Source organism: Enhydra lutris, unplaced genomic scaffold, assembly GCF_002288905.1.
Source record: "Enhydra lutris kenyoni isolate GAN:26980312 unplaced genomic scaffold, ASM228890v2 scaffoldscaffold40, whole genome shotgun sequence".
Lineage (NCBI taxonomy): Eukaryota > Metazoa > Chordata > Mammalia > Carnivora > Mustelidae > Enhydra > Enhydra lutris.
The window spans coordinates 12,947,795-12,967,517 of record NW_019154124.1 but is presented as its reverse complement, the minus strand read 5'-3'; the positions used below and the strand labels follow the sequence as shown (position 1 = coordinate 12,967,517).

General features: G+C 34.0%; 1 protein-coding gene across 1 annotated transcript in view; it reads left to right on the top strand.

Moving 5' to 3' along the window:
- The window catches only part of LOC111155269 (semaphorin 3A), a 204,151-nt gene extending 193,514 nt beyond the window's left edge, over positions 1 to 10,637 (top strand). Inside the window, exons 16-17 of the mRNA XM_022515394.1 lie at positions 7,005 to 7,147; positions 8,504 to 10,637. Of these exons, the coding sequence (XP_022371102.1) occupies positions 7,005 to 7,147; positions 8,504 to 8,959 (599 nt within the window). The 3' untranslated portion in view covers positions 8,960 to 10,637. The remainder of the gene's footprint in view (positions 1 to 7,004; positions 7,148 to 8,503) is intronic.
- The last annotated feature ends 9,086 nt before the right edge of the window (positions 10,638 to 19,723 follow it).

Here is a 19,723-nt window from a genome sequence, read left to right as displayed (position 1 = left end):
TCCTGGGATCGAGCCCCGCATCTGGCTCCCCGCTCAACAGGATGCCCTCTTCTCCCTCTCCTACTCTCCCTGCTTATATTCCCTCTCTTGCTGTGTCTCTCTTTGTCAAATAAATAAAATCATTAAAAAATATTTTTTTTAATTTAAACAAATAAGAAACACCTTTTTTGTAGTCTTGTGTGTCACTGAGAGCTTGTGGGCAACATTTCCTTTTGTCCTTAGTTTAGCCTTAAGTTATTGAGAAAAAAATTTACAATGTAAAATATTAACATTACAATTTTAAAGTTACAATTACAAATATAATTATAAAATGTGATGAAAACAACTGGAATTAGATTTCCCTTTATGTAGTTCAGCAACTAAAAGTATTTGTTAAATATTTAAAATAATTTGCAACCATTTCCTCCTATCCTAAATTAACTTTTACTAGTATATTCATTACTTATGAAGTTCAACTTTAAAAGAACTTTCAGGGGGAAACACCAAAAATTATAACAGAAATTAAGTAGTTGAATAAATACAGGGTTTACTATCCCACCCATCTCTATCTTTTTTCCATGATATCACATTCTTACATTATTAACATTTCAATCCTGGGAGACATTTATGGGGTTAAAAAGGAGAGTGAAATAAATGGAAAGCTGAAATGTGATGCCTTCTGTTTCTGCTGTATTGGAAGAGAATCAAATACTAAATAAGGCCTTTAGCAACATGATATTTCTGGCCAAATGATGGATATCATGACTTTTTGTTGTTACAAAAGGAAGCAATTTATTTAACTTCTTTCTTTCCTCCCATTCTTTCTGGTTTATTAGCCTCATTTCATTTCCATAAATTATCCCACTAAAGGAGGAAATGATTAATTGAAGATTGCTTCCTTAAAAACATTATTTCTTGTCATTAACAACAGCGATATATTGTAACATTGTGTTATTCAAACACACTGTGGTACTTTTAAAATAATTTTAATGTTTGTTGCTCTCAATTATTTTCCTTTAACTATTCAATTCAACTCAGGAGAATTCATTATGCCATTTTAGCAACTAACTCTACCCTTCTTGTCTACTGATAATTTTCATAACAAAAGTTTATATTCAAAACAGTTGCTTTCTAAGTGCGAAATGTATTTTAAAATAGATTAAAATGGGATTGCTTTCTTTCTGGAAATGTACAGAATTACTCATTGGCATAGACATCCTTTGGACTTATAGGTGTCGCTGGAGATGTGAGAATATATTCATATGATTTCTCTAATTTCTTTCTCTTCTTATTATCCCGTATTTGGAATTTTTTATTTTGGAGTATACTTGATTAGTTATCTTCTACCACCATATCTCAAATCAACTCTTGTAACATTATAAAAAAAAAAATTTAGAAGATTTGAAATGTTTACATTTGCCAGGGTGGTTTAATAGCATATTCTGTCATATTCAAGGTTATAAACCCTATGCCCTTTTTAACTGATTAAACTTTTAACCATTTCTTTTATGTAATTATGATAACTCTGTGTCTGAGGATATCAAAGTTACATGAAATTTCAGCTTTAAATGCAGTGTGAATAGTTACCTGGATTTTCCATTCAGCAAACATCAGCCAAGGGTTTATGACTGCCTAGTGCCAGGATTATAAAACATATGATATGGAGGAAGACAACCAGATTAATAAATAATCATAACAAATAAAACTACATGTGTTCTCAAACTATATGTAAAAAGATTTTTAGGAAGCATAGAAGAGGAAATAGTTTATTTGATGGTGGTCAGGGAGTAGGATTGATGTTGGGAAGCAGTTCATAATTTGTCTTACTCTGAATTCTCAATAAAGATTTTAAGTTTTGAATTAGTAGTTGAAACTATCACAAGAACAGCAGTAACAATAATAGTACCTCACATATTTATGACTGTTTCTGTGTCCAGGCATTATACTCTTATTTTTATGTAGATACATTTTTAACAAGAAAAAAATACTAAAAACGGTTATAAAAATTTTATGTTGTCCAAAATTGCTAGATGACCCAATAATATATTTCAGATGATGTGTAATTATTTGATTAAAAACAAGGATAAGACAAAGATAGCAATAATGTCACACAGACAAACAGGTATAGTGAGAGAACAAAACCAGGCACAAAGGGAGAACATAGTCATTGTGAAGTTCTAAGGATAGAACGTAAATTTGTCTAATGCGTTTTTTTAGCCAGTGGTGAGGGGAAAAACTGATCAACAGATGAGCCACACAGTTAATTCTTTAAAAAAATTTTTTAAAAAGTCAGTTTTTCAGAGCACATGTCCAGCTCAGTCAGTAGAGCATGTGACTCTGGATCTCAGGGTTGCAAGTTCAAGCCTCATGTTGGGTGTGGAGCCTACTTTAAAAAAAAAAAAAAAATCAGTTACTCAAGAGAATCTCAGTAATTCCTAAAACTAACACCAGAAAAAAAAAAATCTCCCAAGGTAAACATCAAGAAAATAGTGCATGGCAATGGACACCGTACTGGACAGCATTGTGACATGAACACAGTGAGCACATCAATAGAGTATTCCTTTTAGGCTTCCTCAGCATAGATCAGAAGGACCCCATCCAACACAATTCACAAAAATCAGTTATATTATGGGAATAACCCAATGTGTTCCATGTAAACTGCTCTTGGATCAATTAGTTTAATCCAGAGGGAGATCCTCGTTTATAATTACCCTGAATATGCAAGGTTTCCTATCCTTTCCTATCCTATACCTATCTTTAATCAACAGTGTTTTTCTTAGTTGAGCTTTTGATTTATATTGGATAATTGTAAGTTCAGTAATATATACACTGAAAAATATTTAGCCTATAGCTGTACCATGCTACCATTTCAATATAGAGCTTTTTGCTTTAATAAAGTCAAAATGATAGTATGTTTGGCATCCTAAGGAAAAAAAAAATGAAAATCTAGTAAGACAAGAATCAAAATATTGTCCCTGTTTATATTTTTTAATAGAAAGATAGAAACAGAGACAATGATTAGGGGGCATAAGAAATAAAGGCAGGAGAAAGAGAAATAGAGTATTATCAGAATTCTGATGTGTCCTATGTTGTGCAACATTTACTCAAGCATTTGGGGTAGAAGGATCAGGAAAGGAAATGGATAGTTATTGAGTGCCTTCTAATTGGTCTCAAATGTTTATCGGGTATCTGTTTATAAAGTTTCAGGTATGGGGAAATCAATAGAAAAAAATGCTTATAGGTTGTTATATCTGAGCACCCAAATATATGATGCTTGCCTAGGGCAATTTAAATGAAAATTATGGCGCTGAGTTAAAATATGTGGATGATAGAAACATTGTACTGTAGAAGAATTAATAGAAACTACTATATTCAGTGGAAATTTAGTTTTTGCAGTTGTTACTGATGGCAGCAGAATCTAACAAAACATAGAATAAGAGAATCTCAAACCAAAGAAAGACAATAGTACCTATGCATACCGACTCTGATTGATAGTTAATATGGCAGAACTTGTAACTTCATTGCTTACTAACTAGAACACTTTCTTTTGCTTTTTTATTTGGACAAAAGAGAGAAAGAAAAGCCAAATTTAAAGTGGGGATGAGTACTAATGGTGTTGGTGAGAGTAGTTATCAAGGCAATGTAAAGACCCCTGGGCAGTGAACTAAATTCTCCAGTTGTAGTTCTTACTCAGGTGGAAAACTACCTGAATGTCATGTTTCTTGAAGAACTTCACAAACTATTGCTATTATAAACTAAAAGCAACTTAGTATAAATTCTTGATTAAATCAAATACCATCTTATACTAGACTGTACTATAAGTAGCAGATGAAATGGTTTCTTATATAAGAAAATATTTACTGTTAAGGAACTTTTGGATGTCTGGGTGGCTCAGTCAGTTAACCATCTGACTACTGATTTTGGTTCAGGTCATGATCTCAGGGTTGCAGCATTGAGCCTGGTGCATCAGGCGTTAAACTCTGCTCTGGACGTGGATCCTGCTTTAAGATTCTCTCTCTGCCTCTTCCTCTCTTCCCCCACTCACTCTCTCTTTATCTCTCTCTCAAAAAAAAAAAAAAAAGAAAAGAAAACTTCTATTTTATTTTTTTAATTTGTTTATTTTTTGTGCACTGGGAAACAGTTGCTGTCACCACAAGAGAACCTGAGAAACTAAAAACTGAACAGGTTTCCCAGGATTAGAAGAAGGATTAACAGAAAACTCTTTATGGAACAGATAGAATGATTAAATTAATTGGGAAGAAGACAATTTTATGAATATTTGAAAATGTACCTACTGGATGTTACATTTACATTAAACTCTATACTAAGCTTTTTTTTTTTTTTTTAAGATTTTATTTATTTATTTGACAGAGAAAAAGATCACAAGTAGGCAGAGAGGCAGACAGAGAAATATAGGGAAGCAGGCTCCCTGCTGAGCAGAAATCCCCTGTGGGCTCCATCCAAGGACCCTGAGATCATGACCTGAGCCAGAGGCAGGGGCTTAATTCACTGAGCCACCCAGGTGCCCCAATACTAGGCTTTCTTATTATACAAGGTACATTGCTCTTCCTTACTGTGTGTCAGCTAATCAACCGAAGGAGCTCTGTGTTTGCAAAGAAGAACTTAGATCTTAAGATTTTTATAGATATCTCTCTCTCGTAACTTAGGTGAGAGACAAGTCAGTTCTTATCATAAAGTTCTACAAGAAAAATAGGCCTGGATAGGCCAGAAGATACTGGTGGATCATCATGTTGTTTGCTTCTAATTCTAATGTTTTTTACTGTTTTATGCTGTCACGTCTTATGAGTCATTAATACGTAGAGATTGAATGAAAAGTCTTTGCCTAAAAGTTAAAGTATTTTTGAATTAACACTTTTCTCTTACTTTTTTTATTTTAACACTTAATGTGAGACCCACCCTCTTAAGTTTTGAAGTGCACAATACAATATTGTGCTCTGTAGCACACTGTTGTACAGCAGATCTCAAGGTCTTACTCACCTTGCATAGCTGAAACTACATACCCATTGACTAGCACCTACCCATTTCCCTTCCCACCTCCATGTCCCTTCCCACCTCCCACCCCCAGTCCCTGACAACCACCATTCTAACATCAGCTTCTAGGAGTTCGACTACTTAAGGAGTTTTATGTAAGTGGGATCATCATACAGACTTGTGCTGTGACTGGCCTATTTCATTTAGTTTTCCCCAAGGTTCATCTGTGTTGCTACGTTTTGCAGATTTCCTTCTTCTTCTTTATTTTTTTATAAACTCTGAATAATATCCCAAGTAAAAGGATTTCTAAATCAAAGTTAAAACTGCACAGCAAGTAGGGAAAAAAATGTATCCACTGACCTATGTGACAAGGTACTCTAAACATGGTATCACAGGAGATTTTCCAGTGCCCATTAGGCAGAGAGATTCAGTTCACTTCTATCCAGGGAAGCAGATATCTTGCAAACTAGCACAGCAACATGTGTCATATCCATTCATTCAATGATATACAAGTAATTTCAGAGGGTGCATTAAAAAGACTACCATATTCAACATATATACTGACATACAAAGATAGATCTCCAATATAAAAAAGGAAAATGTGACTTGGGATCAGTTAAATGTTGTTCCTTTACATTTCAGTCATTTCCTTTTTCCAGGTTATTGAGCTGTTAAATAAGAAGGGACAGATACTTCCCAACTTTTTAGAAGAGTTTCATTTCACAGTTTAGGGTGATAAAAAAGAAAACACTGAGATTGACCTCCCTGGGGATAGCAAATGGAGGCAGAACGTCCACCGTGGCAGGGTGATATTAGGAGTTGGTGGACATAAACCGTATATAGGGGTTAGGTAAAAGCAGGATTTTGGAGAGCTTTAAACCTAGTGAGAGCAAATCATGTTGTCTGTGACAGACAAAAGTTCTCAGTTGATTAGAACGAGAGTTAAATTGTCAAAGCGATGCCAAAAAAAGGGGGGGGACATTTTTTTTTAATTAAAAATCTAGCTGAGTTTGAAGTAGAGAGCAAAAAATTTTCATCTGTCTACACTGTCAGCCCTCCATGCATGTGAAAATATATTTATTATTTTCTAAATTAATTTAATGAGTTCCAGATTGTACAGGATGTCATAATGGAAACAGGATTATACAAGATAATAACGAGGGGTTTTTTTTTCCTTCTCTAAATGAGTTTTACCTAGACTCCCTGTGTCCTACTTTTGATCTTAACTGTGTTTCATTTACCACATTGAAGGAGGTTACATAAAGGGTAAAATAATAGAAATTTAATCAGGAAACAGGTTTTCTTATTGCTACATTTTATTATATACTCTTGCCATATTCTTTAGCCTAACTCTTGAAAATAATAGAAGATGTATCATTTTAAAATAAGGACAATTGAAACCATATTGCTTTATAATTGTGCATCTTTCTTCTGAGCCATCCCAAACATTTCACACCAATTGATCTTCAGAACAACCTTGTAGATTATTTAAGGGTTATTGGTGGAAATATAAACTTCCTAAACTCTACCTTAAAAAAATATTAATGGATGGTGAATTTAATTTTAAGATGAAAAACAAACATAAAGAGGGAACATAATTTCTCAGAAACAGAGTCTTGTTTCCAATTGTTCAAATAACTTTTCTGCTAGAGAATAGTACCATATGAACTGGTCCCGTTAGTGAGAGCATAGAGTTTTACAGTTAAAATAATTTCTTGGAAAGTATTACCACGGCATATAAAGATGTATAGTTAAACTGCACACATGACTGCTTCTTTTATTGTAATGCTATTTTCTGGTAGACAAATCTCTGTATATGCTTTATATAACTTATACCAATATAATTAGTCTATTTAGGCAGGCTCTTGAGTTTTGTCACCTTACATCCATGACATTTCTGCCATCCTAAATCAATTTGGAAAAGACACCTGACTAGGCAACAAATTTATTTTCTGAATTTCCAAAGAAATACTTTGGAAAGTTGAGTTTACTTCTCTAATGTTTCCTCATTTCATTTCCTCATCAACGGCCAGATAATCACCATGGCCACAGCCTTGAAGAAAGAATCATCTATGGAGTAGAAAATAGTAGCACGTTCCTGGAATGCAGCCCAAAATCACAGCGAGCTCTGGTCTATTGGCAATTCCAGAGGCGAAATGAAGAGCGAAAAGAAGAGGTATAGGAATGAAATTGACTGGATTATTTCTGTCTAACGTATAATGTTAAGTGACCCCAGCACGGTTGATTTGAGGATGAAAAAATACAGTGAATCTCTTATCTTTTTCTTGACCCATCAATAGTCCATTCATTAAAGGAGCATTCCCTGAAGGCTGATTTTAACAGGCTTTGTGCTAGATGCTGGAGAAACAAAAGTAAACTGATAAGACTTTTGTCCTAGAAGCCATTTGGGAATGTATTTGAAAGTCTTCTTTTTCCTTGTAGTTGCCTACAAAGCAATTTGTTATCTATGTCTGTGTACAAAAGAAAAAAATCAAATCCTCTACTAATTTTAACTATTGTTCAATTAATTCTGCTATCCAAACATGTTTTCTTTTCTCTATTAAGTTCCTCCTCAAATGGGGAGAAAAAGTTTGAGAATGGGAGTAGGAGATTTAGGATGAAGGGTCTGCTGTCCCAGTATGAACTCTGATACGAACTATGCATGTAGCATCAGACAGATCTTCCTCCTCAATGTATTCATTTATTCCTGTGTAAAAGTAAAGAAATGTACACAGAAAATCTCAATGCTCTGAGCCTTTAAAGCTTTTTAAAAGTATGAAATAAGGGCAACTAACCAGGTCATGTAGGTGATTGGTAAATGTATTCTGTGCAATTTTATAAACACAATCTGAATATAAAGTTTAAGGTCCTCCCTTGCCTTTTTTGACATTTGAAGCATCTTTAAATAGGTAATCACATCATACGAATGTCAAAGTTGATTTTATACAATCTTATACCCTCTCAGCTTAGGGTTTCAGAATGTCTGTTGTAAACTATATTCAAAATAAGAGGGAGGTTAGATATATTCAAGAGTGCATCTTCATGTCTATGTCACATCTAAGACTTAGAAAGTGGGTAATTATTAAGCATGTAGTCCTTTGCTTTCCACTGCTTGCTGAACTGCTGATTTTTTAACTTTTTCAAATCTCTGAGTTCATTCTAACGTTGCACTGTCTTCTGACATCATGGTTCTGTATTTCCAAGATTTACTGTTAACTTTCACTTATATTTATATACCTTCTTTCAAGTTTATAAAATAAAGTGTTTCTTTATCCTCTTATTATCTTGAATATTTTAAATTATAATGAAAAATTATATTAAGACAGTAGACACTTTCTTAATTTTGCAACGCATCTTAAAATTGATTTACAGAAATTTCTAATGGACAGCTGCTATCATTTCTCTTAAGCTAGACATGTATTAACTGTTAAAGTGTGCCTCAACACGTAATCTGAATTTTTACTGAAACAGAGTTCCAGAACTTCTCTTTCTTTAAATATGTATATTTTTGCTACCATTTCTCTTCTGCTAGATCAGAGTGGATGATCATATCATCAGGACAGAACAAGGCCTTCTACTGCGTAGCCTGCAACGGAAGGATTCAGGCAATTACCTCTGCCATGCCGTGGAACATGGATTCATGCAGACTCTTCTTAAAGTGACCTTGGAAGTCATTGACACGGAGCATTTGGAAGAACTTCTCCATAAAGATGATGATGGAGATGGGTCTAAGACCAAAGAAATATCCAACAGCATGACACCTAGCCAGAAAGTCTGGTACAGAGACTTCATGCAGCTCATCAACCACCCCAACCTGAACACAATGGATGAGTTCTGTGAACAAGTATGGAAAAGGGACCGAAAACAGCGTCGGCAAAGGCCAGGACATAACCAAGGGAATAGTAACAAATGGAAGCACTTACAGGAAAATAAGAAAGGTAGAAACAGGCGGACCCATGAATTTGAGAGGGCACCCAGGAGTGTCTGAGCTGCATTACCTCTAGAAACCTCAAACAAGTAGAAACTTGCCTAGGTAATAACTGGAAAAATGCAATATACATGAACTTTTTTCATGGCATTATGTGGATGTTTACAATGGTGGGAAATGCAACTGACTTCCCCCAATTATAAATTAAGTCCATGAGTAACTTTGCTAACAGGCTTTCCTCCTAATACCAACACCTAATAGAGGTCAGGTGAACGCAGATGTTCACTTTAGCAGACTTAAATGTTTCCTATGAGATTTCATTGTACAGGTTTCGCTTTCTTCTTTGCCTGAGAAATAAAAGTGTCATTTGCCATATTGCCATCTAAAGAAGAAAAACTGCATCAGCAAAGCCATTTTACTGAACTGAAAAGTTTAAAATAAACTGCATGGATTTATGAAGCTGATGAATATTCCAAAATATAGTTGGATTCAAGGATATTTTTTTGTCTACCAGCACTCATGTTTATATGTACTGGAGGAGTAAAATGATACCGAATGAAATAGTCTGTGGAAATATAAAAAACATAAACCATCCATCATCCAGAAGAAAAATGGAATACACTGATCTACTACTGATGTCTTCTTTCAGCTTTGATCTAAAGATGTATTTTATTAAAACTATAATTTAAATGTACCATGACAAATATGCAGTAAAAATTAGCTCTTTTCTAAGCTAGAGTAGGTTTTTGTCTTACAGTTATTGTGCTATATAGTTTTTGTTTTAAAAACTCCAATCGCGTGCTGCTTTTTTCCGACATTGTGTTTTTAGTTCCACAAGAGGGATAGCCAGTAGTGTTCAAAAAACACTTAAACATCATTTACCGCTGTTTCCTGAAGCCTGCATATAAATTAGGCTTTATTTCTCTGAGGAATTCAAACAAATAACACCTCCCCCTTCTTTAAGTATTATCGAAAATTAAGTTTAACTTGCATAATGTTTTCTAGAAAATACAGAGCATTTAACCAGCAAAATCAGAAGATGCAAACTGATCTGTTAAATGCCTTGTGTTGTACCTAATGGATCAATAAGGAGAAAAGGAACTGCATATTTCATGAAAAGAATAAGCATTGTTTAAATATAACATTAACAGAAAAACTCTTAATTCTGTGCTTGAAAACCTGCATGATATTTGAGATATAAAAAATTCCCATGATTCCTTTAGGAATTACATCTCTGTCACTCAATTTTTTTTAAAAAAGATCAGTAATATGCAGAACAACTTCTTAAAAGCAAATTTCCCAACTCTGTTTACATCTGTATCAGCTGTCTTTTATCTCATCTTGTTTTAAACAATTATCTAAGGAACATATGATTCGTTTCATGTTGATGGGAGCGACTTATATACAAACTGTTTTCCAGGGCACAGCTCACACTCAAAACATGTAAAACTTTTTGTTTCCTGCAGCAATTATAAAATAAGGTAAAAGCTGATCAATAAAGGACTCGCCTTGTTCCTTGTCCTAACATGATTCCTTGAGAATCATTGACTTCAAGGTGTATAAGACCTTGAGCATTATGATAGTTTTCTCTTGCACTGCACTCATCTTTCCAGGAAGCCCTCCCTAGATCCTTCATCATGCACAAAAATGCAAAGGAAACATCTTCTCACTAATTAATGAAAGCAGCCTTGAAATTCTAACTCTAGCTGTCTTGGGATTCTAATTAACTCAGCATTAATTTCTCACCTCAGACTACAGTGAATTTTTTTTTTTTTAATTCTCAGCTGAAATATTTCACAGATGGGAGCTCATGTTTCAGTTTTAGTGATTTGAATAAACAATTTGTTAATGCCTATTCCAAATGAAAGCCTAAAAATATTCTGCACTCAATTTTAGGCTCCATTGATGAATACAGTGTTACTTTTAGAAATACATCCTCAAATGGTATTTGAATTTTAAATTATTTGAAGGACATATTTCTATAGAGAAAAAGAAATGTTTGAAATACTAATCAAAGAACAGAGAGTACTCCAAAAATAGGTAATTCTTTTATTTTCTTAGAGTATCTTAACTGTGCTAAAATTTGGTGTTGCATTTCCTTCGAAATTTGAGGCTGAAACAGATTTATTTGCAGTAACAAATATCTAAATTCTTATTAGTCCTCAAAACGAATGGATCTGAAGGGCTACAGATTGGAATGGTATGATAACTTTAGGGATGCCTTCCAGTGTCTGACAGAGTTTTGTTTAGCATTATGGAAAACCCAGAGAAAGGAAGTCTAAACTTTAATTAAAAGAAACAAAAGAAGCAAATCTCTGGCATGTCTTTATAAACCATCAGGTCTGAGTTTTCAAAGAAAATTATAGATATAACTAGCAGATAGATAACTCTTAGTACAGTCATACTCTGCCAATGTGTATTGAGGGGGACATTTTGCACGAAAAAATAATGTCCCATTTAATTAAGTTTTTCTAGACTTTGGCATATTGCATGTATCATCAGAGTTGGAACTTTGTTAAGAGGCTCACATGACCATAAGCAAGTTCTGACAGCAATCTTACGATTGGAAAAAGTTCATCGCAGCAGAGAAATTCTGGCCCAGTTGAAATCCAATGTAAAATGTAAATGCATGTAAATGCACACTCAATGCTACTTTTATGTACAATTTAGTGGTTTTCAGTGGTAACGTGTTTCATATTTTTGCTACCTACACATTAGGCAAAAGAGATGTAAATACTTTTGAAAATAAGTGGAAGGACAGTGAACTACAACTTTATATAGGTTCTCCATATCAGTGTGTTCAACATCATCCTAAAATGCAAGATTTCCCCACACAGGTGACAAGGGGGGTTATGTGCTATTCAAGGGCAGAGGCTGTGTGCTCATTCAATAAGCATGTTTTTTTGCCAGGTAGTAAATATGTTCCATATCTGTATTTATCACTGCATTTCAGATGGGAACTAGAAAACTGGAGAGACAAATGTAATGAAACCGCTGCTGTAAATTATTCCTTTTAGCATGTATTCAGTTGCTAAATACACATTTCTTCAAAATATTTGAATTCAGATGTCTTTACTATTCCCTGTACCATATGGTGTCAAGGAACATAAGTTTTAAAAATGCTGAGAATGAGAGTCAGGTTGCTACCTAACAGATTTCTTCATTCTAGTCTTCTGTGAATTGGGTTCTGTATTTATGGGGACGATGTGCATTTATTTTGATGCCCTTTAAGTTAAATACTGTTATTTTTGTCATGCCTAAAAAAGGACATGTGGGGATGCAATTCTATAATGTGCCATTATCATGATCAGTTTGGTTACATTCAGGCTCTGCAAAGATGCCAACAATTGTTACTGAAATTGCCTATCCTTAAAGTTATACGGAAGCCTTTTATTAACATGAAGTGATTAGTATTATATTTTGTAATCTTTGTTTTATGAATTCACTTTCAAGACACAGTTTGCATTCAAACTTTAGTGGAAATCATCCAATTTGATGGCTTCAAAGACAAACTTAACAAAGAGGATTCAACATCATCTTACTGCATTATAGTGTATTAGATATAAACTGCCCTAATGCCAAAGGCATCCATGCTTTTTATTTTAACTTTGTAGGAATTATTCAAAGTCATTGTTAATATTTGCAAAATACACTTCCATAAAAACGAAAACGTTATTTTTCCCAAAGTTTGCAAAAGCCTATTAGTTTATCTGATTTCTAACAATTTTTATACTAGTTAATTAAAGAAACACACTTTTTTAAAGTTAATACACTAAGAGAACTGTAAATGAAGAGAGAATGGAGCCACAGAAATGGAACAGCCGTTTTCACAGACAACCTGACCAAAGAAAACAGCTTGGTTTTTATTTCAAACATGCAAATGCACACAGGCAAAGGTAGGGGTACCGGATCGAACCCCAGTGGAACAAGGTGATTTTGAATATAAAGAAATTGGGCTTCTGGACACTTTGAATTTTAGAACCAGACTCCTACCTGTTCAACTAAATTATATTGGTAGATCTTATCTATCTCTATGTGCCAGGCACTGGTAGGTGATGAGGATAGTAAAACAACTTACCATCATTTTACTTGGCAAGCCTTTCCTGTTTCTTCCATCTCTAGATGAAACTAACCACCTTCTCTGCACTAAATCTGTGCCTTGTATTTACTTTTTCATTGCCACACTTAACACGAAGGTGTCATTTCTTTGTTTACATACCCCCATCCCTTTCTAGACTAAAAGCTTCTTGAGGGCAGAGTTTGTATCTAATTTACCTGAACCCCCTCCCAACCTCCTGCCCCAAATACCTAGTATGATGGCTGGCACAGGAGAAGCTCAATAAATCATTGCTGGAAAGAACCGGATCACAATGTGAGTGTCGCATGAATAGTATCACATGCAAATTCAAGATAAAAGTGCTGTGGGATCCAAGAGGAAGGAGTTCGTTTAAAGAGATCATGGAAAGCTTCAGAGCATAAATGACATGCAATCTAGGAATTGAAATACAAGTTAAATTTGCCCAGATGAAGTAAAAAGGGCAATGTAGGCAGAAAAAAAAAAAAAAAAAATCAGGCAAATTGAAGAGAGGTGTGAAAAAATGCTTTTATTGCGGGAACAGATATTCCAAATAGAGTATGGGGTTCATAAAGAAAAGTAAACTGCCCCACTACTATTAGTCAGAACAGTGTATTAGTTTGATTTTTCCTGGACTTTGGTTTATTGCCCTCTATTTGTACTCCACAATTTTCCTCTCTGGCAATTGGTATTACTCACTCTGCTGCTTTCTACTCCCTACCCCTTTCTGCTCTCCCTCTCTCACTTCCCTCTTAAACGTTGACCTCTTTTATCTTTACATAGCTGGAGTCATAGCACTTGACATTTTCAAACTAATCTTTATGCCATAATCTCCTTTCTAGTCCAACCAACCTTGCTTTTGTGCAATTTGGAACTCGGAGGAACAGCTGGGAGAAGATAGCCTTGTCAGGCTGCTCTTACGCAGTTAGAAATAAAAGCTTCGCTTATGTGTCACCTGCCTTTAACATTGCCCCACTCATCTAGTGTTGGACCACCTGGACACAGGTCCAACATTGCCTTGCTAATTAATAGGGTGGCCCACAGACCAGACTTCATCAAAGATGGCATTAAAATATGAAGCCTGTGTTTATTCAGTGAATGTCCCAGATGGAGTATTTACGGCTAAACAGTGATGAAGGTGAGGTTAGTGCATGTAGTTGACAGGCAAAGACTCCTAAGTAAAAAGAAAAAAAAGAAAAGAAAAAAATTAAGAAAATGAGGGGCTTAGCTGCATCTTGAAATTGTCAACTGAACACCACCATTATATTAAACTGTCAAGTTTTTTCTCACATAACAAAAGACTGTATTTTATTTCTCTTAATCTAAACATTATACTTGTAGACACACTGTTTATTTATGTAGTACCTAAGCAAAAGTTTTCATAAATGTGTGTAAGTCATCCCAATTTGGGTAATTCTGAAGTCTCAACTTCATCCTCTCTCTGTAAATCTCACTGAAGCATTAGACCTCAAGTAAATACAATTAAAAAAAAAAAAATCCCTGTCATTTGTGTAGCTCAATTCTTAATGTTTTGATTGTTTTGTTGATGGCTAATTCCAGAGAGGCTTAAACTGTTTTAGGCAAAGTTGTATGTGTAAAATCAAGCAGCTTTTCCGCTTTAGGAATTTTTTTATTATACCTCAAGTTTAGGAAGTTTGCATTCTTGAATGTCAATAAAAGAATGACACTTTCAGTAGTCTTCAAATATTTTCGCTTTTTTGTTCACTGTTTTAAATTGCTGATAAATGTCAACAAATGAATATAGTCCTCTATATACCATTTGATAAATTCTACTTAAAATTACATACTGACTAAAAATGGTAAAATATGATTCAAATTTGAATTGTTGTCATTTACCAACTTCAGAAATACTGCTTATTCTCTTCCATGCATTACTTTTGACCTTAATAGTTTTTGTTGAAATTAGTTATGTTTGAATTGGTTGAGGACGCAGGTTAAATTATTACTCAGTGAATAGTAATACAGCATCAGAAATAAAAACCAGCACCCATATGAAAAAGTGTACTATCAAAGAGTACATTGAATTCTTAAAATTGTGAAAATATTTATTCAGAAGGGTTTGAGTAAATATTCATCTAAGATTATTATATTACTCAAATAATAGTCTAGTCATTTAGGAACATGCCATTTTTAAGATTTCTCCTTTAACTTTATTCTTAACCTCTCTAGAATTTACAAAACAAACAAAAAATTCCCTAGGTTACAAAATCTCTAATCATTTAAAAAGTAACATATGCTGTTTCCCCCAGTGGAGACTGGAATATAATTTGTAATTGTTGCCATATTCTTTTCTTCCTAAACTCCCCCTTGTCATTAGACAATGTTTATTAAAATTATTCATATCAAGGAGCTCTGTATTCATTACTGAGAAGTAATATTCCCAAACTCGTTTAAAGGAAATGTTTATGCATTGTTACAATATTGTCCAGTTGATATCAGTACATATGAAATCTAAGTACAAACTATAATATATTTAATTGTATTATACTATAATTTAATATTGTAATATTTATAAAATCAATTAAGCAGAAGTATAGAGCATTAGTAAAGCCTTACTAAAGCTACTGCTTGGCAATAGTAATGTTATATTTTTTTATATCACTTTATAATGTTCAAGATATTTTTGTGATCTCACTCGATTCTCCTTATATGAAGTAGGGCAATTTTATTATCCCAGCTTTGTAGGAAAGAAAAATTAGGAGTGGCTTACTTAGATCTAACACTTAGCAAAATTTAAACCTCTCATTACAATCTTGTTATTTGATCCAATTAGAACAGAAATTTTTTATCACCACATTAGATCATATTGTGAAAATAATCTATTAAACTTCTAATGGATTGTCCCTACAATATGCTTTATTTTAGTTTAAATCATCTAAAAGCAAGGTACATTCAAGGAAACAATTTATTGACTTAGGCACTTGGTAACATAAGCTATTAGAACAGAAAATGAATGAACCAATGAAAAGTTGGTCAAGTGTTCAGTTATGAAACACGAACTGATGTCTGTCATTCACTTTCTCTTAAAAAAAATTTCAAAGAAAAAAATGGGTTTCTTCATGCATCTTACTTAAATATTTGAATTGAAGCAAAAAAGGGAGAATATTCTAATTGATACAAGATGAGCTTTCTTCACATATTTGACTGTGACCAAAATAGGAAAAAAAAAATAATTTTGGAATCATATATGCATTTAATGCATTTATAAAGTCTGCTTTTATAAATGAAAAATATTTGTTAGAATATACCTCAACTTTTGAAAAACAATGTAAATATCCTTACAATAACTTAACATATCAAGGATAATATCCCATAAGTAAACTTCAAAAATTATTGGCATTTTAATAAAAATGTATAACTGGATCAACTTTATATGTACTTTTCATGGACTTGCTAATCCTTGGTATGTAATAATTATCAATACCTATGTCTGTAAATGCCAGAAGAAATCCTATGTAGATTCCCATTTGTCAATAATAGTTAAAAATATGTATAAATGTATTCAACTTAAATATGTGCAATATTTTAAATAAGTTATGTTTTTATTTGGCACATATATCTAGATGACAATTTAAAATTACTGTTACTATTAAGTTACTATGACTTTTAAAATACTAATTTCCAAAATTTTCTTCCACCTCCAACAGTATCTGGCCTATCTCTCTCCCCTTCCAGTTAACAGTCCTTCTTGCAAAGTTCAGTGTCCTCTCCAGTAGCCCACTAACAGCTCGGCTCCACAGTTAATTGCCCTGTGCCTCCAATTCATCTTCAGTCGTCAACCAGAGATCAGGAAAGGTTTAACAGCACGTAAAAAATAAAAGTTCAAGGACAAGTGAGATCAGCTCTGTCCTCCTCTCTCTCTGCCTGCCTCTCTGCCTGCTTGTGATCTCTCTCTGTCAAATAAATAAATAAAATCTTTAAAAAAAAAAAAAAAAAGATAGTTTGCAACCTGGGACACATCTCCTTCCATAGATAAATGTTCCAGTTCTCTCCCATATTCTCTGTTATGCATTATTGTCATTATTATTTCTCTGGCACTGAAGTAGACAAAACATATTTGGGCAGAGTTTAGAGAAATATTTACTTTTAACATTCTATTCTATCAGGCAGAGTTCATACATATATTGTGGTCTAGCAATTGGAATATTTCACTGTCAAACTTTGTTTAATTTTGTAGTGGGAGGGAAAAAACACAACACATTAAAGCGATTGCTATGTACAGTGAAACAAGCAGAGAAATGTTACAGTTTCTGTATTTCTGTTTGAACCTTGCATGTCATTCCATTTAACATAAAATAAAATTAAAAAGTGTTAACCTGAGCATAACAGTATTTTGACAATATAAGTAGACAAGGAACAGATTTAGAGTCATAGTAGTATCTGATACTCTTGGAGTTTAATGTCAACCAACAAGTTAATTTTACCAAAATATCATCTCCAGGAGACCATGTTCAGTACGTGTCCTTGCTAGGCTGAATAAACCAAACTTCATATAAAAGCCTGAATTAAAGCCAGTACTATGTCCATTGCCATCTTGAGGTTGGTTTTAGGAAAACACCCTGGCTAATCACAGAACATTCCATTGGTTTCAGTTACATCCAAGAGACTTTTTTTATTCTGGGTGAAATCAAATCCCAATCAGAGTATAGAAAGAAAAATATTCCTCAGTAACAGAAATTTCCATTTTAGAATAAAATTTTAATAGGTAATAAAATGTGAAATAAAATTGGCATTGGTATAGGAAATGATTTTAAATTGCCATTACATATTCAAAATGGTATTGAAATGGTACTGAAGTACCAAGACACAAACCTAATTCCACGTATTACTTGTAATCGTAAGTCTGTATTTGGATCATATTTACTAGTGATTCTGAACAACTTGACTAAAGTCAGTTGAGCCTCAGTTTCTTAATTCCTTAAATTTTTAAAGTTTTTTACAAATTAATTGTACTAGTAAGTTAATATTAGTAGTAAGGTATTATTACTTTACGATGGGGTCTTCTTTCCAGTCCAAGGAAAATTTTACTTTTGAGACAGTGGAGTGTTACATCAAGTTGCCGTGCATTTAGTACAATGGATTTTATTTATAGTCCTATTGACTGCAAAGGATGGCAAGTCAGTTACATTGATAACACATGCATTTTAAACTCAATTTATGCAATACTCCGTGAACAGCTGAGCTAACAAATGAAAGAGTTTAATTTTTATTCAAATGTAAAACATAATTGATGCTTTCCAAAACCTAGTCTATTAACTCATTCTAAAGGAGCGCCCGCGTGCTTTAGCATCCAGGGAGTTATGTCAGATTCTCCTGGGATCAGCAGGTTGAAAAGCTCTGCAAGCACGAAAGTTTAATAAGGACTGGATTAAAATATCTGAAAAAAAAATGGTAAATTAGAGTCATAGAAAATCTTGAAAAGATGCTAAGTTTTTAATTTCATTTTTACTTGAACACCAATTAACTTTGCAATTGAAACCAGTTTCATGAAAAAATGCTTATGAAGCTACATCTGTTTTAAATGGAAGTCGTATTCACCACCAGCTATTTCTCAGAAAGAAATATAGCTTATTTAAATGGATGTCATCTTAATATATTGTCTATTAAAATTCAACGGCCGGCAGCAAATAGCACATCCTATTCCAAACTGCTACTAATTTCCTGGTCCAAAAAATAAATAATTTTCTTTTAATTAAGACATTCTAGGATCTTAACTTAAGAATGTTGAAATCAGGGGCACCTGGGTGGCTCTCTAGATTAAGCTTCTGCCTTCAGCCCAGGTCTTGATCCCAGGATCCTGGGATTGAGTCCCACATCAGGCTCCCTTCTCAGTGGGGAGCTTGCTTGTCCCTCTGCCTCTTGACCCTCCCCCTGCTTGTGAACTCTCTTTCTCTCTCTCTTTGACAAATAAATAAATAAAATCTCAAAAAAAAAAAAAAAAGAGTTCCAAGGCATAATGAAATTTAATAGAGGAAGCAGTCAAAAGAAATGAGTAGTCAGTCTTGCCATATAAAACAAAGAAGTCCAGTAATAATAAATATAGAATAAAAGTGTTCATTCACCAGTATAGTTCATTAGTGATTTCTGCTTCTGAGATTCATAGACCACCTCTCTAGGGGAGGGGCTAGCCTCAGTGGGCTGAGGAATAAATGGCATTGAATGGGATATGAACAAGTAAAGACAGTGAGTATAGAATCCTCAGATTATTTTCAAAGGAATTTCAGCTGAACTGAAAGATTAAGGAAAGATCTTTTTAAAAGATGACTGCCTTTATCTCAGACAAATTAAGAGGAAGGAACAGAATGCAATGGGGAAAGTGGAAGAGATAGGAGAGGAAAGGAAAAATTGGCAGAACATTCATTTATCTTTCATGCACTCAATTCATTTAACAGATTTTTTTGAGAATTTATAAATACCAGAAACAATCCCAGGTGCTAGGAATATAGCAGTGACTGAACAGCCAAACATCCCTTTCCTAAATTAGAGTGTGTGTGTGTGTGTGTGTGTGTGTGTGTGTGGTGGGGGCTGGGGGGGGTGACTTATGGGGACAAACAGGAAAGAAAAAATATGAGATGCCTGTGCTGCCCCTCCTTACATCCTGTCAGCCTCACTGTATGCCCCAGGACTTCTCTGACAGCAGGCAAAAGGACAGGAGTTCCAGCTGGAGGTGTGGGAGATTTAACACTCCTGTGGGCATCCAGTGAATAATGGAATGAATAAATACTTTT